The sequence below is a fragment of the Balaenoptera acutorostrata genome, chromosome 1, assembly GCF_949987535.1.
Source record: "Balaenoptera acutorostrata chromosome 1, mBalAcu1.1, whole genome shotgun sequence".
Taxonomy (NCBI): Eukaryota; Metazoa; Chordata; class Mammalia; order Artiodactyla; family Balaenopteridae; genus Balaenoptera; species Balaenoptera acutorostrata.
This window is the reverse complement of record NC_080064.1, coordinates 38723639-38746014: the sequence shown is the minus strand read 5'-3', so window position 1 is coordinate 38746014 and position 22376 is coordinate 38723639. Positions and strand designations below refer to the sequence as shown.

The window sequence follows — 22376 nt, the reverse complement described above, 5'->3', positions numbered from 1 at the left end:
ACTGAATATTATTCAGCCATAAAAGAGAAGGAAATTCTTCCATTTGAGACAATATGGATGGACCTTGAGGGCATTATGCTAAGTGAAATAAGTCAGACAGAGAAAGACAAATACTGTATGATCTCACTTATATGCAAAATGTAAAAGAAAGAAAGAACTAGTAGATACAGAGAACAGAGTAGTGGTTACCTGAGGCAGGGAGTAGAGGGTGGGCGCAATGGGTGAAGGTGATTAAAAGGTACAAACTTCCAGTTATAAAAGAAATAAGTCCTGGGGATATAATGTACAACATGATGACTATAGTTAGCAATACTGTATTATATATTGAAAGTTGCTAAGAGAGTAGATTTTAAAAGTTCTCAGAAGTTCCCTGGTGGCCTATTGGTTAGGATTCTGAGCTTTCACTGCTGTAGCCCAGGTTCAGTCCCTGGTCAGGGAACTGAGATCCCACAAGCTGCATGGTGCAACCAGAAAAAAAGGTTCTCACGATAAGAAAAAAATTTGTGGGACTTCCCTGGTGGTCCAGTGGTTAAGACTCCGCGCTTCCATTGCAGGGGGCACGGGTTCGATCCCTGGTCAGGGAACTAAGATCCCACGTGCCGCATGGCAGCCAAAAAAAAAAGAAAAAATTTGTTAACTATGTGTGGTGATAGATGTTAATTAGCTAAACTTATTGTGATAATCATCTCACAATATATACATATATCAAATCATTATGTTGTACACCTAAAACTAATACAATATTAATATATATGTCAATTATTTATCAATTTTTAAAAAGACCTCAACAGATGTATTTAACAGCTTATTAGACACAGGTAAGAAAGGACTGGTGAATCAGGTCAAACATGACATCCAGATTGAATCATGATGGAAAAAAGGAGAGAAATATAGGAAAGAATATAAAATTTATACAGGACATGGTGAAAAAGCCTAACATACATGTAATTAAAGTCCCAAAATTATGAGAAAAAATGAAGCAAAAAAATTATATGAAGAGATAATGACTGGGGGCTTCCCTGGTGGCACAGTGGTTGAGAATCCACCTGTCAATGCAGGGGACATGGGTTCGAGCCCTGGTCTGGGAAGATCCCACATGCCGCGGAGCAACAAAGCCCATGCGCCACAACTACTGAGCCTGTGCTCTAGAGCCCGTGAGCCACAACTACTGACCCCACGTGCCACAACTACTGAAGCCCGCGCGCCTAGAGCCTGTGTGTGCTCCTCAATGAGAAGCCACCACGAGAAGCCCGCACACTGCAACGAAGAGTAGTCCCCACTCGCCACAACTAGAGAAAGCCCGTGCGCAGCAGCGAAGACCCAACACAGCCAAAAATAAATAAATAAAATAAATAAATTTATTAAAAGAAAAAAAAAAGAGATAATGACTGAGAATTTTCTAAAACTGATGAGAAAATCAAACCACAGATTCAGGAAGCACTATGAACCTCCGGCAGGAGATATACACACCACCTTTAAAGGTGGTTTTTTTTGGGGGGGGCCACGCCTCATGGCTTGCGGGATTTTAGTTCTCTGACCAAGGATTGAACCCAGGCCCCAGCAGTGAAAGCACTGAGTCCTAACCACTGGACTGCCAGGAAATTCCCCTCAAGGAGTTTTAATAAGACTTAGAGTTGACTTCTCAACAGAAACAATGAATAGCAAAATAAATAAGATCTTCAGGGACTTCCCTGGTGGTCCAGTGGCTAAGACTCCATGCTCCCAATGCAGGGGGCCCAGGTTCGATATCTGGTCAGGGAAGTAGATCCCACATGCCGCAACTCAAGATCCTGCACACCACAACAAAGATCCCACGTGCCGCAACTAAGACCCAGCACAGCCAAATAAATAAATAAATATTTAAAAAAATAAAAAAATAAGACCTTCAAAATGCTAAAAGGAAACAATTACCAATATAGAATTCTATGTCCAGTGAAATTATCTTTCAAATATGGTTTTTAGACTCAATGTAATTCCTGGCAAAAGCCCTGAAAGTCTTGTTGTGTAAATTGACAAAATTTATGAAAATACAAAAGAACCAAGAAGAGCCAAGAGAAATTCAAAGATAAAGTTAGAGGATTTAGTATACCAGATATTAAAGACTTACTATAAAGCCACAGCAATGAAGACAGTATAGTTTCTTGAAAAGCAAGATAAATAGGCCAATAGAACAGAATCGAGTCCAGAAACAGACCCACATATATATGGATACTTGATTTATGACAAAGGTGACAAGGCAGAGCTGTGGAAAATGAATAATCTTTTCAATAATTGATACTGGGTCAACTAAACACCATTTTTAGTATCCTAACTTTGTTCACTACACATAAAAATCAGTTCCAAATGGACTGTAAATCCAAGTGACAAAGGTAAAACAAAAATGTTTCTAAAAAAAAAAAAAAATGTTTCTAGAAGGTAATACTAGAATATCTTTATTACCTTAGGGTAGGCAAAGGTATCTTAAATAAGACCTAATGTGAAGAAAAGGGAACCCTCCTACACTGTTGGTGGGAGTGTAAATTGGTGCAGCCATTACGGGAATGCAAATTAGATGCTTCAGTTTGGCAAAAACCAAAAAGTTGGACAACATCAGTGGTGGTAGGATATGAGGAAACAGTACTCTTATTCATTGCCAGTAGAAATGAAACTGATTTGGCCTCCATAGGGAGTGATTTAGTAACCTCTGTCAATATCCTAAGTACATATAAACTGTTATACAGCAATTATACTCCAAAAACAAAAACAAAAGCTTGAACTTCAAGGCACATTATTACATTTAAAAAAATACAAAGTTCAGAATAGTAAACATAATATACTATCATTCCTTTTTTTTTTAAAACATCTTTATTGGAGTATAATTGCTTTACAATGTTGTGTTAGTTTCTGCTGTATAACAAAGTGAATCAGCTACATGTACACATATATCCCCATATCCCCTCCCTCTTATATCTCCCTCCCACCATCCCTATCCCACCCCTCCATGTGGTCACAAAGCACGGAGCTGATCTCCCTGTGCGATGCAGCTGCTTCCCACTAGCTATCTATTTTACACTTGGTGGTGTATATATGCCAATGCTACTCTCTCACTCAGTCCCAGCTTACCCTTCCCCCTTCCTGTGTTCTCAAGTCCATTCTCTACGGCTGTGTCTTTATTGCTGTCTTGCCCCTAGGTTCATCAGAACCATTTTTTTATTTTCAGATTTCAGATATATGTGTTAGCATACGGTATTTGTTTTTCTCTAGCAAAAGGTATTTGTTTTTCTCTTTCTGACTTACTTCTCTCTGTATGACAGACTCTAGGTCCATCCACCTCACTACAAATAACTCAATTTCGTTTCTTTTTATGACTGAGTAATACTCCATTGTATATATGTGCCACATCTTCTTTATCCATTCATCTGTCAATGGACACTTAGGTTGCTTCCATGTCCTGGCTATTGTAAATAGAGCTGCAATGAACATTATGGTACATGACTCTTTCTGAATTATGGTTTTCTCAGGGTATATGTCCAGCAGTGGGACTGCTGGGTCATATGGTAGTTCTATTTTTAGTTTTTTAAGGAACCTCCATACTGTTCTCCATAGTGGCTGCATCAATTTACAGTCCCACCAACAGTGTGGGAGCATTCCCTTTTCTCCACACCCTCTCCAGCATTTATTGTTTGTAGATTTAAAATACACATTTATATTTGTATATACACAAAGAAAATATTTGAAGAGGATACAGTAGAAAATATAGACAATAGTCATCTATAGGGAGAGGAAGTAGATGGCTGTGAGACAGGAGTAAGAGGGAAACATACTTTTCCCTGGATACCATGCTGTGCCTTCTGCATTTTGTACCATGTACTGTATTAATATTCAAAAATAAATGAGATAATTCATATTAATTTAATGAGGGTTACTGTATAACCAAGTGAGTTGCAAAATAAAATAAGCCTAATAATTTTTTTTCCAGTCAGACAGGTTCAAACTCTTTTTGCTAACTGCCTCTAATGAAGATAGTAGCCAGTTATCTAAACTGAATTAACAATTCTACAGATGGCTGTTTTCACCAAATCATCCATGGAGAGTTGGCCAGGTCCACAGTCAGCCGTACATCCTCAAATATATATGGCTAGATCTTACCCCCTCAGGGCCTAGAGCCAGGATGGGGATGCCAGATTTGGCTAGCTGGATGTCCCAGGTCAGGAATCACTCACCCGGTCATAGATGTCCCCCTCCAGTTCTCCCCACTTCCTGCCATCCCATGATGTGACTCGAACTCGATTCCTATCCCTGACATCTTGAGGCACATAGCTGTGAAGGACCTTCTGTAGTCTGCCTGCTCGTGAAGTGGAGAGATCATTGGCAGCGAGATTGCCTGTGGGAGCATAAATTTTAGGATTGTTTTTTCTATTCTGTAAAAAATGCCATTGGAATCTTGACAGGGATTGCACCGAATCTACAGACATTTTGGGTAGTATGAACATCTTATGCCCGCAGGAATAAAGCAACTTCAGAGGCCACAGCAAAAGAAAACATCCCACCAGCAATGGTGCTAATGGAGAGTCAGACCAATTCTCAGGCATAGCCAATCAATGCAGACCCCAGGAGCAGGGTCAGGTGGAGGAGAAACGTTTACTACATGCACAGCACAGTACTAGACACTCTGGAGTGGGGGCTGCAAAGGCAAACACCGACATAGGCCAGAAAGGTTATGTAAATAAATAAAGCAGACCAGGTTAAAACATTTATTTCTAAAGAAACACGTTCTCTCCCACTTTTCTTGAAATATGTGTCTCTCTTCATCTTTGTAGATACTACACATTATTTACCCAAAATTTATTCTCCTCTTATTCCTTAGTAATAGAACTCCAATTTTATTTGAGGGAGGGGGAAGCAATATTCCCCAAAAGACTACATTTCCCAGCCTCCTTTGACAACTAAGTAAGACTCAATGACTAAGTTTTGGTCAATGAGTTGTAGGCAAAATTATTGTGTGGGACTTCCGGGAAAACGTTTAAAAGGAGCTGATACAATCAGGAGATGTGTCCCTTTTGTCCAGTCTTTTCTTCCTGCCTGGAATTTGAATGTGATGACTGGAGTTCCAGCAGTCATGAGGACCATGAGGCAATCCTGGGGATGGAAGCCAGCAATAAAATAGGTTGCAAAAAAGAAAGAAGAAGCCCAAGTCCCCTGATAATTGTGGGGTCTCCATACCAGCCCTGGACTGCCTATATCCCAGCTCTCTTATGTAAGAGAGAAATAAACATTTCTTCTTTAAGCCGGTTAGTTGAGTTTTCTATTGTATATGACCAAACCTAATCCTAAATGATTCATCATCTTCCTTTCATTTTCCCTTTTGTGACAGACATGAGTTCAAGAAATATCTCACTTTGCTCTTGGCTCTACTATAAGAAATACTATTACTGCAAGCTTAATGATAAATGGCAATTGACACCTGGCCTCAGAGTCAAGGAGTGAAAGGGAGCAGTGGGCACTGTGGTAAAGAACTAGAGAATACATACCTTATCCAATGGTGAACCAGCTTAGTCTTCCCACAAAGAAATATGTCCCAATTTTTGAGGGCACTCAAAGAAGTCAAAATTGGATTCTCTGCTCAAGAGGAATTTGCAGCAGGATATCAACTGAGAAAAGAAAAGCTGGGTTCCTCTTCTGCCTCTACCTCCAACTCATGTAAAAGATTCAAGTTATTTAATCTCTCTAGAGCTCAATTTCCCCCTCCATAAAATATGAGGGCTGGTCCCTTCTTACCCTGTAATTCCTATCTCCTTGGGATCACAGAGCCACTTGAGTGAGGAGCTGGGATAAGGGTGAGGTGTTGGTAATTCAGCATACCTTAGAAAAGCAACTCTCAGTTACTTCTCCTTGGCCCTTCTTCCTCTTCTGAGTTCCAGTCCCTCCTCATCCAAGTAACCCTACCTTATCCATTCCCCCTTCTGATGGATTCTCACAGCACTCAGTCAGATTAACACAGCCCAGTACACAGGCTGGGCTCCCTTGAATTGGACCCATTAAACCATATCAACATTTCTTCTCCATTCTCTCTGGACTGCCAGAAGCTAGTGATCAAATGTGGTACCTCTCTGAATCACCTGTAGGACCTACCTTGAGGCTGGAAGCTAACTCAAACTGTGCAAGTTGGCTAATGAGAACTGGAAAAGAAGGATCCAGGCCCAACAAAAAGGCTAGGGCATATGGCAAGTTAAGCCTGGCTGAGCTCCAGGATCAGTGTGAAAAATACAGCCCCCTTGTGGATATTTCTCAAGATAAAAATACTGCCTATTTAAGGCAGGATGTCGGCCAATGGATGGCTGAAGTGAACACTTACAATGTACAAGGCCCAGCCTGGCCTATACTACTGAGTAAGACTTGGGCCTGTCCTCAAGGAATTTATAGTCTTGAGGAGGAAGAAGATGCATACCCAGTAAAGCTCTGATGCAAGGCTAATGTGCTAACAGTTGCAAAGGTGATGCCCATGGTGTGGGAGCACAGGAGACAGAGGCAGCACTTCTCAACTGGCCAGCAGAGATCATGAGGGAAGATTTCCAGGAGGTGGCACACTTGAGCTGAGGCTGGAAAGCTTAAAGGGCATTGACAGGCCAGCTGTGATAAAGTGGGGGTATTCCAGAGAGAATCCATAACGTGGCAAAGTTGGAGGCTTATTCAGGCAACAGAGAGTAGCAAGTTTTGGCAGAAACACACAAAGCCTGGGGCAGAATGACACAGTAAAGCCATAACGGGGGACTTCCCTGGTGGCGCAGTGGTTAAGAATCCACCTGCCAATGCAGGGGACATGGGTTCAAGCCCTGGTCCAGGAAGATTCCACATGCCTGGAGCAACTAAGCCTGTGCACCGCAACTACTGAGCCTGCACTCTAGAGCCTGTGAGTCACAACTACTGAAGCCCGCGCACCTAGAGCCTGTGCTCCGCAACAAGAGAAGCCACTGCAGTGAGAAGCCCACTCACTACAACTAGAGAAAGCCCGCGCGCAGCAACAAAGACCCAACACAGCCAAAAATAAATAAATTTATCAAAAAATGAAAATAAAGCTATAACAGGCTGCTGCAGCCAGATCTTATCACTTTAGATGGCAGGCTAAGGAAATGGAACTTAATCTTAGACACAAAGTAAACAGATGCAGAGGGATGAAAGTGTCATGTGGTAGATTAATCAGGGCTCTGTTTTAATCTGCCTTCAGAGACCTTGCTCTGCTCAGCAGTCTTCCCTGGCCAACTAACGGAGAAAGAGAGAAAATCATTGCAAACAGAAAAAACACACCAGCTTAGCAAGCAAGCACTATCCTACCTGTGACCCAGACCAGAAGCCCATCATATTTAGTGTGCCCTTGACTGGGTGAGGTCGGGAGCCCTCCCTGCCAAGACACCAGCCCTCTGACTTACGGCAACAGCCAGTCTGAAGCAATGCTAGTGTCTTTCCCCCAGGGGCGGCACACAGGTCAAGCACGGTGTCACCAGGCTGCAGGCCGAGGGCCAGGACAGGCAGCAAGGAGGCAGCATCCATCAGGTAGTAATCCATGACACCCAGGCTGCCAAGCCTAGAAGAGAGGAGACCACCTTTGAGTCAAATTCCAAGTCAGGAGACCCACTGGAAGTCAAGGTCACAAGTCCATGCCCTCAGGGGCTACTGAGCTCTACTCAGCAAAAACTCATTTCTCAGACCCACACTCAGTTGTGTACTTACTCACTCATTCATCTACATAGCAACCAGAGCAGCCTTTTAAAACATAGATCAACTCACTCTATTTCAGCCACACCAGCCATCTTGCTATTCCTTAATTAAGCCATGCATACTCCTGTCTCAGGCTTTTGTAGTTGTTGTGCTTTCTGCCTACAACACTCTTCCTCCAAATATCCCTCATTTGCTTCCTCACTTCTTTCAGGTCCTCCTCAAAAGTTACCTCATCAAAGAGGCACTGGCATACCCTGACTACTCCATCTAAAAGTAGCAGCCCCCTACTCCCATCTATCTATCTTGCATCCTTTTTCTTTAAAGTATTTATTATTCACTTTATGTGTATAGGTTTGTGTGTATTTTACCCCTTCTCTCTCTCCCTATTAGAACGAAGGTAGGGACTTTGTCTTGCTTTGTTCATTATAACATCCCCAACACCTGAAACAGTGAATGGCATGTAGTAGGAACTCAGTTTTATTAGGTTACATATTGAGACACAAAGTGCTTTGTGGGTTCAGAAAAGACTGTCATGCACTGTGCCTGTCAGAGTCAGAGTTACCTGAGTTAGATCTGATGAAGGAATGGGTCTTCATTCAGTTAAAAAAAAAAGGGAAGAGGAGCATTCCAAGCAGAAGTAAAAAGAAAAAGCAAAGGCACAGATGAATGCAAACTCATACCTTCTTTCAGACACAGTGAGAAATCTGGTGTGTTAGAAATACCAGGTACTAAAGAAGATGTGGCACGTATATACAATGGAATATTACTCAGCCATAAAAAGAAATGAAATGGAGGTATTTGTAATGAGGTGGATGGAGTTAGAGTCTGTCATACAGAGTGAAGTAAGTCAGAAAGAGAAAAACAAATACAGTATGCTAACACATATATATGGAATATAAGGGAAAAAAAAAAAAGGTCATGAAGAACCTAATGGCAAGATGGGAATAAAGACACAGACCTACTAAAGAATGGACTTGAGGATATGGGGAGGGGGAGGGTTGAGATGTGACAAGGTGAGAGAGTGTCATGGACATATATACACTACCAAATGTAAAATAGATAGCTAGTGGGAAGCAGCCGCATGGCACAGGGAGATCAGCTCGGTGCTTTGTGACCGCCTTGGGGGGTGGGATGGGGAGGGTGGGAGGGAGGGAGATGCGGGAGGGAGGAGATATGGGAACGTGTGTATATGTGTAGCTGATTCACTTTGTTATAAAGCAGAAACTAACACACCATTGTGAAGCAATTATACTCCAATAAAGATGTTTAAAAAAAAAAAAAGAAAGAAATACAAGGTACATGAGATTGAAGTTGGAAAGCAGATAGAGGCCAAGGCTGTAAAAGGTCTTAAACCCTATGCTAAGGAGTCTGGACTATAACCTGTAGGCAGTTACCAAAAGTTTTTAAAGAAAATGACATGATGGGCTAGTTAGAGTTTTAGAAAGCTAGGTGGGCTACAAAGAACAAATTAGAAACAGAGACACCAGTGGGAAAGCTGTTACAAGAGTCCAAATGAGAGGGGCTTCCCTGGTGGCGCAGTGGTTGAGAATCCGCCTGCCAGTGCAGGGAACACGGGTTCGATCCCTGGTCTGTGAAGATCCCACATGCCGCGGAGCAACTAAGCTCGTGCGCCACAACTACTGAGACTGTGCTCTAGAGCCCGTGAGCCACAACTACTGAGCCCACATGCTGCAACTACTGAAGCCCATGAGCCTAGAGCCCATGCTCTGCAGCAAGAGAAGCCACCACAATGAGAAGCCCGCACACTGCAATGAAGAGTAGCCCCCACTTGCCGCAATTAGAGAAAGCCCGCGCGCAGCAACACAGACCCAACACAGCCAAAATAAATAAATAAAATAAATTAATTAATTAAAAAAAAAGTAGAGTCCAAATGAGAGCTAATAAGGCATGGAGAGAGGCAGCACCCATGTGGGTAGAGAGAGAGGGACAACAGACAGGTTGTTGTCACAGAAGGCCTTCTCACTACCAACCCACTTGTCATAAGGGCAACTGTGGTGCAGCCATTCAGCCTGAGACACGGTTCAGCACGGACAGCCTTTGGCGACAGCCTCAAGGAGGCAGAAACTTGGTCCTTGCTGACCTGACAGAAAGGCTCTGGAAGAAAGATGTGACAAGATATAAGACAGAGCACCACTGAGAATCAGCTACAAGACCTACAATCCCCAGTCTTGAGGTCACAACACCTCTGGCGTTCACAAATGGGCTCAGGCCGTGATAGGATATTTTCAAAGTCAAATCACACTTTGTGCCGCAACTACTGAGCCTACACACCACAACTACTGAAGCCTGCGCGCCTAGAGCCTGTGCTCCGCAACAAGAGAAGCCACCGCAATAAGCCCGCGCACCACAAAGAAGAGTAGCCCCTGCTCGCCGCAACTAGAGAAAGCCTGCGTGCAGCAACAAAGACCCAACACAGCCAAAAATAAATAAATAAAAAATAAATAAACTAAAAAAAAAAAAAAAAGCAGCACAACAATTTCTCAATTTCAGAAGGTTCCTGGACTCCCTAAATACATCCTTGAACTCCCAAGAGATTAAGATCCCCCTGATTTACAGGGAGCCCATCAAGACAAGAAGGAAAAAAACTTAAACATAGAGGGCTGCTTCCCCCACTACTCTCCAGGTGTCCTCAGGCAACTTAGGAAACCACATGGGTCTTACTCCATGGATCTGCCTAAAGCCAGTGCCTCCAAATTGGTCTCTAATCCTGCTCCAATCTATGCCCTCCTCACAGTGACTAAAATGATCTTCCTGAAGCACAACCTTGATGGGAATAACATCGATAGTAAGAGATACTATTTATGAGTGCTATATTGCAGGTACTATACTAGGTGTTTAATACGCATCATTTCCTTTAATCCTCACCACAACCCTGTGAGGCAGGAGAACCCAGATTCTAGAGCCAGACTGCCTGGATCTCAAATCCAGCCCAGTTGCTCATCAGTTGTGTGACCTTCTGCAAGTTACTCAACTTCCCTGTGCCTCAGTTTCCTCATCTGTAATAACAGTACCTATCAGATAGGATTAGTGTAAGAATTAAAGGAAGTAATAGAAGACAAGTACTTAGAACAGTAGCTGGCACATAGTGAGCTATAGTGTCAGCTATTACTACCATTACTTTCCAGATTATTTTCCTGATAAGGAAACCAAGGCTCAGTTACCCAATGCCACATGTCTAATAAGTGGTGAAGACAGGATCCAAACCTAGGTTTTCTTAACCACTGTACATTACCTTTCCTCTACTCAGAAACCCTCTTCAGTGGTTCTCTAGAACAGATGAACATACTGCAATTACAGCAATATGAATTAAAAGGCACATCTCTGAAGCTACCCAGCCCTGGTAATTCCAGCCATTTATAAGCAACCCTGGACCACCAGGAAAATCCCCTTCCCCGAACCTGCAAGCTCCTGACATTCAAGATTCCCACACATGGCCCCCATGTACTTTTCCAACCTCATCTCTTACTTCTCTTAAGCATACAGCCTTCCCTCAAACCCGCAGCTAGGACAATTGCAAAAGCCTCCTAATTTACAACCCCATTTCTAGCCTTGCCCCTCTCCAATCTATTTTCCACACAGCAGCCAGAACGATATTTTAAAAATTCAGATCTGATCATGTTATTCCCCAGCTTAAAACCTTTCATGGCTGGGACTTCCCTGGATGTCCAGTGATTAAGACTCTGAGCTTCCGGGCTTCCCTGGTGGCGCAGTGGTTGAGAATCTGCCTGCCAATGCAGGGGACACGGGTTCAAGCCCTGGTCTGGGAAGATTCCACATGCCGCAGAGCAACTAGGCCCGTGAGCCACAACTACTGAGCCCACGCGTCTGGAGCCTGTGCTCCGCAATAAGAGAGGCCGCGATAGTGAGAGGCCTGCGCACCGCGATGAAGAGTGGCCCCCGCTTGCCGCAACTAGAGAAAGTCCTCACACAGAAACGAAGACCCAACACAGCCAAAAATAAATAAATAAATAAATATTTAAAAAAAAAAAAAAAAGACTCTGAGCTTCCACTGCAGGGAGCACAGATTCGACCCCTGGTCAGGAAACTAAGATCCTGCATGCCACATGGTGTGGCCAAAAACAAACAAAAAACCACCACCAACAAAACAAACAAACAAACCTTTCATGGCTCCCTCTTCCTTTCAGAGAAAAAGTCCATGATCCCATAAGGCCTGTAAAACCTTCAAAATCTGGCTCCAGCCCTCTTCTGTAGCCTCACATCACACTCCCATCCCCATTCCCATGCCACCAGCTTTAATTCCTACTCAGCTTTCAGGTCTTAGCTTAAATTTCACTTCCTCGGCATTAGATCTCCTAACTATAAGACTTCATAGCATCTTGTACTTTTTTTCTGTAGCACTTATCACAACCATAAATAGTTTTTCAACAGTTATCTCCCTCACTAGGCTGCAAGCTCCATGAGGACTTGTGCACTTAAGAGTGCCTAGCATTTGGTAGACAATAAATATTTGTTGAATGAATGAATCAGTCCTTCAAAGATCAATTCCCACCTCCTACAGCTAACACTGAGCTCTCCTTTTCTCAATTTAGCATTTTATTACAGTCTTTTTTCATTCAACTTCATATACATCTGAGCATTGGATAAGATGACTGGAAGGTCTCCTTTTTTTTACCCCAGTCTGGTCTGGTACTAACTTTGTGTCCCTAAGCAAGCCCCATTTCCTAGGCAAGTCCCACCTCTTATTTGGTATCATGAGGTTACTTGTCCTACTCACTTTGATGGGGGCAAGTGAGAAAGCAGTTGTAAATAACACACATTTTAACTGGAGAGGGTGCTCATGTAAAAAGGTTTTTAGTTTTTTGTTTTTTTTCTTACTTAGGAAGTAGAAGTGGGGCACTTAAGCAGGTTCAAAGTGCAGGTTCTGAGGTCAGCCTGCCTGGGTCTAAATACTAGCTTCACCACTTACTATCTAAGGGACCTAAAGCAAGTAAGTACCTTAACTTCTCTGTACCTCAGTTTCCTCAAATGTAAAAGAAAAACAATAATATTACCCACCTCAGAGGGCTGTTGACAGAACAAAAGGAGATAATGCCCAGCATGTATAAGTACTCAGTAAATATTAGCAGTATTAAGATCCCTATTAAACAGGACAGGAGCTGCATCTCTTCCTGTCTACTTCCAGCAGACACTCAGGACAGCCCCAGACACAACTCCAGATCCTACCTGGCAGGAGGGAAACGGCTGACATCCCCTCTGGCGAAAGTGAAGCATCGAAGGTTTGGACTGCAGGCCCAGGAGGCAGGGGGTGGAGCTGCAGTTTGGCCATTCTCAGGTTCTGGTTCCCCATGGAAGATAGCTTCATTCACGAAGTCCCTGGCACTCAGCTGCTCCAGCTCAGCACTCACACGATCCCAGGCGGCAAAGTTATTGACCAGTGCACCATACTTCTGCTCTGAAAGGAGACTGACCCGGATCGATGGCCAAAGATCCCCAAATTGCACACCGTAGGTCATGTCAAAATTCTGCAGAGCCAGTCGAGTGGCAGGAAATTTGGGCTCTGTGGCAGCCTAAAAGAACGAGAACAGGCCTATTGGTCTTCCAGTCTTGCCTCTATCCCCTACTGCCTGACCCCACCAGTACCTCAGAGCGCTGGGGCAAACGTGGATCCAGCTAGTGCCCACTCCTGTCTTTGCATTCTGTCTTTGCATCCTGCCTCTGCCTGCCAAAGAAGTGTGTGAGAGACAAGCAGTGGGGAACCAGCCTTTCTGTCTCAGTGTTGTGAAAGTAAGCTATAGCTCTCACAATAGCATGTGGGGGTCACCAATAAAGAGGGTACTCCTTTGAGGCCTTGGAGAGGACTCTTGAGAAGAGTCTACAGAAGGTTGGTAGAAACTATGTAGGCCCTGGGTGAAGCATCAAGCTTAAAAATAGAAGATGCTTTCTTTCTGAACAGTCCTTCCATTTTCTAAAGCACTTTCATGTCTCCTAGTTTAGGTGAGCACCACAAGAGATAGCGCAGTGGGACACAAAAAATATCAACCTTCTACATTTGATGGAGAGATGAGGGTAACTTACCTAAGGTCATGCAGTGACTGACACCACAAAGCTCAGAATCACAGGGCTGAGGGTCATTTTGGGAAAGTCCCCAGACTCCAGGAAGGTGGGATGAGGAGAGCTCACAGAAACCTTGAGGTGTGAACAAAAGTGGGGACTTACAGGATGACTGCTATGAGGGTAGCAGAGAGGGGCATGAGTCAGGCTTGAAGAGCACAGAAGTAGACTGAAAGGTAAAAAAGGCCTCAGCTGAGGAGTCCACAGGTTGGTCCTGGTTGCCACAGCTGGGATGCTTGCTATGGCTGGCAGCCCTGTTACTGTCTATGAATTTTGCTTTAGCCTGGATTTTTGGTCAGAACTCTTTCTCTGCCCTCATTTCTTGTTATGGTGGGGACTCTTGCTCCGACCTTGACTTCTGCTACGGTGGTGACTCACTCTGGCCACGACTTTTGCCACGGCGAGGACTCTTGCTTCGGCTCCAACTTCTGTTATGGAGGGCACTCTTGATCGGGCCCTGACTTTTGCTGTGTTGGGTACTTTCGCTCTGGCCCTGACTTTCAAAAAGTTGAGGACTCTCACTCTGTTCCTGATTTATGTTTTGATGGGTACTATTGCTCCCACTCAGACTTCTACTAAGATGGAAACTCTTTCTTTGACTCCAATTTGTGCTAGGGCTATGGGTACTCTCACTCTGGCTCCAACTTGTGCTTTGGAGGGTGTTCTTGCTCTGGCTGTCACTACTCTGGCATTCACTAATAACAACAGTCGAACTACAGTTCGCATTAGTACTACAGCTGGAACTCTTGGATGAAGACAAAGGACAGCTGTAGGGGATCTGGGGAGACTCCTTGCGGCAGTCTCGAGAAGCCACAGAGTAGACATGGAGGCCACAGGGCCTAGTATCAAGATGGCCCCAGGCTCGGGGGGCAATGGGTAAATTTGGGTGGTCAAAGGGTGTTCTCAAAGGGATAAAAGAATAGATATGCGTAGAACAAGGAGGCGCCACAGGCTGGCGATGAGGTTGGGGTGGGCCCCTGGGAGTGCTATAGGTGCCACAGGGGGGCGCCACGGGCTGGTTATGACACTGAAGGGGACCTGCGGGTTGATTGAGGGAACCAGAGAGTAGGCAGGGATCGCGGCGGGTGGGGGAAACCACAGAATATACATGGGTACTGCAGGGGGGTCCAATGGGGGGTCCTCGGGGGCTGGTCTGAGCATAACTATTGGGTAAGACAGGATCACAAGGAAGGCGAAGGGGAAGGGAAGTGGGGATAACTGTTTTGAGGGTTCTAGGGACCACAGTAGGTGCGGCAGTCCCTTGGGGAAGTTCTTTGGGGCAGGAATTTGAGCAAGTTTTGATGGATGTCACCATACAAGAAGGACCGGAGAGACCAGGAGGGCAGGAGGGAGGTGGAGGAGAGGTGCTGGCCTTAGGGGACATGGGCCGGTCAGGAGGAGTGTGCTGGGTGACCAGGGAGTGACATCTGTGAGGAGCACATGGCTGTTTTAACTCTGAGGATTTGGGAGACTTTGCTTGGGGGCAAACTGGGGTAGGGAGAGGGGGTTCCTTATAGCTTCTGCAGTGGGGTGCCTGGGGTGGAGACATAAACTGGTTGCCTGGAGGTGAAGGAAAGAAGGCAGAACAAGGACAGTGGGAGGACAGGGGAAGAGGTGGTTCCTGGGGACAGGGTGCACCAGAAATTGTAGTGCCTGGGGTTATGCAGAGATAAGAGCTCCCACCAGTCTCCCAAGAGTAAATGGACTCAAAGCAAGGCTTCCTGGAAACCTGGGACTGGGGCGAGCAAGGAGAGCCAGTACTCCCAGGGGGTAGGCGGATGGCACAGTAAGGGCTCCCAGGGGCAGGTATGCGGGCCTCTGGGGGAAGATGGGAATAGTGATGAGAGCCCTCCTGAGGTGAGCTGGGACAAGAAGATGTGTCTGCCTGAGAAGAAAGTGGGGAGCCACAGTAATTTTTCCCAAGAGGGGCGTCAAGCTGTGGTTTAGGTTCACAAGTGTCTAGATGCTTAACGTAGCCATGGTAAAAGCTGCCAGTGGGTGGGGAAGATGCTGGGGAAAGAGGAGGATCATTATAACTTCTCCCTGAGGACCAGGAAGAGAGCAGAGTGGAGGTCATGGGCCCAGTTTCCAAAACCCTGTGAGAAAGGGGTGGGGAAATTATAGGTCTAGTTTCCATGGGCCAGTGAGCATGAGGAGGTGAAATTATGAGGCCAGTTCCCAGGGGCCTATGAGTAACAGGAGGTGAAATCATGGGGCAAGTTCCCTGGGTCCCAGGAGTGATGGAAGGTGAAATCATGGGGCCAGTTTCCAAAGGCACATGAGTGAGGGGAGGGGAGGTCACCGGTTTGGTTACTGGGGCTGAAGGGTATCCACCACAGTAACAGCCATAAGTGTGTTGGTCAATGTAAGGGCCTCGGGGACAGGGACATGGTGTTCTCAGGGGACTGATCCAGCTGAAATAAGGGCTCCGCGGACGGGCAGCGGGTGACGCCACAAGGCGGAACCGGTCAACACAAGGACTTGGAGAGGACGAACCCGAGAGGATAGGCTCCCGGCAGTAGGGCCTTCCTAGGAGTGGAGAACAGGGTTCGAAAGAACATCTTCCTGGGCGCAGGGGAGTCTGTGGGGGTGGGGAGAGGGGCGGTGGGGGCGGGGAAGGAATCGCTCGGGGTAGGGAGGGGGGCTGGCCGGTTATGGAAGAAATTCCAGGGCTACAAGTGAGGCCAGAGAAAGGATCTCTGGATAAGTGGGGAGAGCCCATGGGGTGAGAGGAGTCGCTGCACCTTTTGCCTGGGTTTGGGGAAAGGCCGGGAGGGTGGCTACTGTAACTTCCTGGGCACCAGAGACGGCTCGAGGCTGAGGAAGGGGTTGAATCCTTTCCTGGAGGGCAGTGGAAGGAGGGAAGGGGAAGTCGCTATGTCACCTTCCTAGGGGTGAGAGAGGCCAGGCTGGAAGGTTTAGGAGGAAAGGAGGAGAAGAGGTCATGCGGGGGGTGGGAGGGGAGAGGGAGGAGGAAAAAGGGGGAGGGGGGAGGGAGGAAGGGAAGTGGAAGGGTTAGTGGGGGCCCAGGAGAAGGTAACCAAAAGCCGGGAAACAAGAGGCGTGACAGAACTGAAAGAAAGAGGACGGAGGTGATGACGTAACATAGAGGGGCGGAGTCTGGAGTCTGCAGACTTAAGAGGGAAAGCCGAAGACTTCTGACGAAATAAAAGGGCGGACAGAGGCGATGACGTAACAGATGTGAGCGGGAGGCGCCTAGTCACGCCCCCTGAGGGGCGGGGGAAAGGAGGCCCAAGGCGTTCCAGAGGCGCGGGAGTAGCGAGCCTAACTGGGGGTGCGGGAAGTGGGAGGGCTGGAGAAGTTTCCCGAGGGGTGGTGGCGAGACACTGCTGCCACGGGACCTCACCCATTTCTTCTTATGTCGTTGTCTCCGCGGGACCGTCATGAAGTCCGCACGCTTCAGCATGTCGCGCACACCTTTCCCTACCAGCGCAGCCATGTCGGCGTGCGCTGCCGGGTAATTCCGACCGGAACCGCTAAGGGAGACGCGCAGGTTCCGGAGAGGTGGTGCGCCCCACCGCGGACGAAAAGGGGAGAGAGTTACGCCTCTTTTCTGGGGCTCCGCCCACCGATACGTCGCAGATGCAAACCCAGCCCAGCGTAGGGATCTTTTGAGGGTCTGGAAAAGAAGAATTTTTCGCGGAGAGTGGTGGCTCCGTTTGGATGCTTGTACAGACTGTAAAGTCCCCTAACCCAGTTGGGGGATCAGGGAGGACTGGTAGCTGACAGTTGAGTACTGAAGGAGTTAGTTAGGCAAAATGGAGCGAGAAGAGCCTTCTAGGCAGAAGTACAGAGAGAGATCCTGAGGTACAGAAAAACGAGGCTAGACTTCTAGGCAGAGGCGGTTTTATAGTGAAGCTAATTAAGCTTAAGTTTCAGGACCTGTCATTTGCACTGCCCTTTTCAAGGCTCGTACCTAATTTTTGTATTATTTTTCTTAAAGAGGGTCTCCCAAATTTTTTAAGCTTCCACAGAACTTGACTCCACCACAGGAGCCAGTGGAAAGGAGGGTCATGATCAGATAATTGTTTTTACAAATGAACATCTGATAGCCAGCGATCGGAGTAGGTGGGAGTAGGGCAGGGAGATCAGATGAGAGAAGACCATGGTCTGGATTAGTGTGGTGGCAGTGAAGATGGAGAGAAGAAGATGGATTCCCCTTACAGTTCAGAGAAAGAAGTACAGGACTTGTTGACTGATTGACCCTATCTACACTAGTATATACTACACCACCAGTCAATAGCTGTCCTCTTACCCTGCTTTTATTCTTCTGACTTATTATCACCTGATATGTATTTATTTTCTTATAGTGTGCTAAATAATAATTTTCAAAAGGTTAAAAACATAACTTATAAAAATATAAAATGAACACATGCCAAAGATTTTATTCATCATAATAAACTGCTTATCCATTATTATCCTAAATAATGAGGGAACCAGTGAGATGGTAAGACTTGTTCAAAGGAGAATTTGAGTTTCAGAGATTTAGATTATCAGCCAAAGGAATGCTGAAATGAATTTGCTAATAGTTGCAAAAACATTAATATCCTATTAAGCAATAAACTATAATGTTGGGGATTATCTTTTACCAGAGAGAATTAAATTCCATCTCTACTGGACAAAAATTCATTTGCATTTCTATGGATAGGAATTATTTGCATTGCTCTCAGACAAGATTTGCATTGCCATCAGTTTTCTACAAGTTAACCTCTACCCCTACAAAGTTGTAAGATAGCCTAGTCAATGTAAAGTCAATCAAAGGTATACCCCAGCACTACAATAAAAGATCACCCAGTAATCCTCTTCTGCCCATTTACAAGTTCTGGACAATTTTTCTGGATTTGTCTCCCCTCACTAGGATGTAATATTTAAAGAGCAAGAATTTTGTTTGATTCATTGTTGAATTATCAGCACCTAGAACTGTATATGATACATTGTTGGCTCTCAATAAATATTTATTGAATGAGGGAGTGAAAAATGAGAAAGAGATGTGAGTGTAAACAATTTCTTTGAGAAGTTTGTTACAGGGACCTAGCAGTTGTAAGGTGGAGGGAGGTACATGTATAGAGAAAGGCCTTTTTTAAAAAAAAACTCAGGGTTTCCCTGGTGGTGCAGTGGTTAAGAATCCGCCTGCCAATGCAGGGGACACGGGTTCGAGCCCTGGTCGGGGAAGATCCCACATGCCACGGAGCAACTAAGCCCATGCGCCACAACTACTGAAGCCCGCGCACCACAGCTACTCAAGCCACTTGCCTAGAGCCCGTGCTCCACAACAAGAGAAGCCACCACAACAAGAAGCCTGCACACTGCAACAAAGAGTAGACCCTGCTCACCGCAACTAAAGCCCGCGCACGGCAACAAAGACCCAACGCAGCCAAAAATAAATAAATGAAATAAATCTATAAAAAAATTAAAAAATAAAAATAAAAAGCTCATAGTAATAACCTATATGGGAAAAGAATCTGAAAAAGAATGGATATATGTATAACTAAATCACTTTGCTGTACACCTGAAACTAATGCAACATTGTAAATCAACTATAATATAAAATAAAAGTTAAATTAAAAAAAAAGACATTTAAATCCAGATAAGGATCCAGTGAAGAAAGAGTCAATACACTAGAGAGGAGGTATCCCAGACACACCTGTTTTCAAAGGCTTACACCAAATATGGAGTGTCAGAACCACAGCCACAATCTCCCTGGGAAGGGCCCCTTCCCACTCCAAACCTCAGTTTACCCATCTAGAAATTGGGGGAACAAGGGAGAGAGGGTTGGACTAGATCAATGATTCTCAAATGTTTTGGTCTTGTGACCTCTTTAAAATCTTAAAAATTATTGAGAATTATTGAGATGTTTATTTTGTCTATCAATATTTACCAGCTTAGAAATTAAAACTGAGAAATTTTAAAAAATATTTATTCATTAAAAATAACAATAATAAGCCAATTACATGCTAACATAAATATCTTTATGAAAAATAATTATATTTTCCTAAAAGAAATTTAGTCAGAAGAGTGGCATTGTTTTACAAATCTCTTGCAAATTAATGTCTGGCTTAATAAAGCTAGATTCTCAGATATTCTTCTTCAATGTGTTGTAATATGTTGTTCTAGTTGCAGTATATGTAGAAAATCCAGCCTCACACAGATATGTAGTTAGAAAAGAGAGGGGTATTTTTATAACCTTTATAGGTAACTGTGAATATTCTTTGACACTACACCAAAATTTGACAAGTGATAGTTTCCTTCAAGGTTAGTGGCAGTGTAGAATCTGAAATCATATCAAAGAACTTTTCATAGTCTGTTACATTAAGATCTGTTGGTCTATCATGCATGATTTTGTCAGATCTTACAGTGGTTATTTGGAAATTGTTGGTTCACTGAGTTATGCAGATCTTCCTTTTTTTTTTTTTTTTTTTCTGGCTGCGTTGGGTCTTCGTTGCTGCATGTGGGCTTTCTCTAGTTGCAGCGAGCAGGGGCTACTCTTCGTTGTGGCTTCTCATTGCGGTGACTTCTCTTGTTGCGGAGCACCAGCTCTAGGCGAGCGGGTTTCAGTAGTTATGGTGCACAAGCTTTGTTGTTCCGCAGCAAGTGGGATCTTCCCAGACCAGGGATCGAACCCATGTTCCCTGTATTGGCGGGCGGATTCTCAATCACTGCGCCACCAGGGAAGTCCTGGATCTTCCTAATGTTTTCACATTCATTATACAATATATATTTTTTAAAAATCACATTTGTTAATATCACTACTGATCTCATCAGAAAAGTCTTTAAATGTTAGGCAGCTTTTAAACTCACAGTGGCGCATACAAGTTTTTCAAAATCCTAATTTTTCATTGAAAACGCAGATTTTATCTTTGGCAACAAATACTGTCAATTGTTTTCCTTGAATTGGCAAGCTTACTTTGTTTACTTTTCAGGAAAATGCTAGCATATTAAAATACAATTGATTTTTGTCAACAGATCTTGTATCTTGAAACCTTGTTAAATGCAATTTTGTTTTGGTAACTTTTTTTGAAACCTTTTCAGATTTTCTGTGCACAAAGTCGTGTCTTTTATGAGGTCACTTTTACTTCTTTTTTCAAATCTGTATACCTTTTTTTTCCTTTGTCTTACTCCACTGGTTACAACTTACAGTACACTATTGAACACAAGTAGCAGTACTAGACAAGACATCTTACCTTGCTTCCATTCTTAGGGGGAACTCATTCAGTATTTCACCATTATACATGATGTTAGCTGTAGTGGTTTCTATTTGTTTGTTTTAATATTTATTTGGCTCTGCCAGGTCTTAGCTGCAGCATGCAGGATCTTTTTTTTTTTTTTTTAAATTTTTGGCTGCATTGGGTCTTTGTTTCTGCACACAGGCTTTCTCTAGTTGCGGAGAGCGAGCAGGGGCTGCTCTTCATTGTGGTGTGCAGGCTTCTCATTGCGGTGACTTCTCTTGTTGTGGAGCACGGGCTCTAGACACGCGGGCTTCTGTAGTTGTGGCACTCAAGCTCAGTAGTTGTGGCTCGTGGGCTCTAGAGCACAGGCTCAGTAGTTGTGGCGCACAGGCTTAGTTGCTCCACGGCATGCAGGATCCTCCCGGACCAGGGCTCGAACCCGTGTCCCCTGCATTGGCAGGCAGATTCTTAACCACTGTGCCACCAGGGAAGTCCCTGTAATACATATTTTCTGTTTAAGATTTTCATCACTGGTTTTCAAAAAGTTGAAAATAAGTGACTTGTTGTGGTTTCCTTTGTGTTTATTCAGGTTGGGGTCTGTTGAGCTTCTGGGAACTGTGGGTTTATAATTTTCATCAAATTTGGAAAATTATAATCATTGCTGCTTCAAATATTTGTTCTCTCCCCTCCACTAACCCCCTCCCCCTGTTCCTCTCTTTCCTGGGCCATTCGATATTGTCCCTCAGCTTACTTTTCCTTTGGTCATTTATTTTTATTATTATTATTATTTTATTTATTTATTTTTATTTTTGGCTGCGTTGGGTCTTCGTTGCTGCGCACAGGCTTTCTCTAGTTGCAGCGAGCAGGGGCTACTCTTGGTTGCGGTGCGCGGGCTTCTCATTGTAGTGGCTTCTCTTGTTGCGGAGCACGGGCTCTAGGTGCGTGACCTTCAGTAGTTGTAGCATGTGGGCTCAGTAGTTGTGGCTCGAGGGCTCTAGAGCGCAGGCTCAGTAGTTGTGGTGCACAGGCTTAATTGCTCCACGACATGTGGGATCTTCCTGGACCAGGGCTCGAACCTGTGTCCCTTGCATTGGCAGGCAGATTCTTAACCACTGCACCACCAGGGAAATCCCTGTTCATTTATTTTTAGTGTTTTTTTCTCCTGTCCTTCAGTTTTTATAGTTTCTGTTACTGTCTTCAAGAACATTCCAGTACACTAATTTTTCCTTCTTTATCAGTGTCTAATCTTTCGTTAATCTTGTCCAATGAATTTTTTATTTCAGATTTTTTTTTTAAAGATTTATTGATTGATTGATTGATTGATTGCTATGTTGGGTCTTTGTTTCTGTGCAAGGGCTTTCTCTGGTTGCGGCGAGTGGGGGCCACTCTTCATCGTGGTGT

General features: G+C 44.6%; 1 protein-coding gene across 1 annotated transcript in view; it reads right to left on the bottom strand.

Moving 5' to 3' along the window:
- The window catches only part of NSUN4 (NOP2/Sun RNA methyltransferase 4), a 30009-nt gene extending 12714 nt beyond the window's left edge, over nt 1–17295 (bottom strand). Inside the window, exons 1-4 of the mRNA XM_007164518.2 lie at nt 17156–17295; nt 12901–13244; nt 7407–7561; nt 4203–4363 (exon numbers count right to left, since the gene is read on the bottom strand). Coding sequence (XP_007164580.2) covers nt 4203–4363; nt 7407–7561; nt 12901–13244; nt 17156–17248 — 753 coding nt within the window. The 5' untranslated portion in view covers nt 17249–17295. The remainder of the gene's footprint in view (nt 1–4202; nt 4364–7406; nt 7562–12900; nt 13245–17155) is intronic.
- Between the last annotated feature and the right edge of the window lie 5081 nt (nt 17296–22376).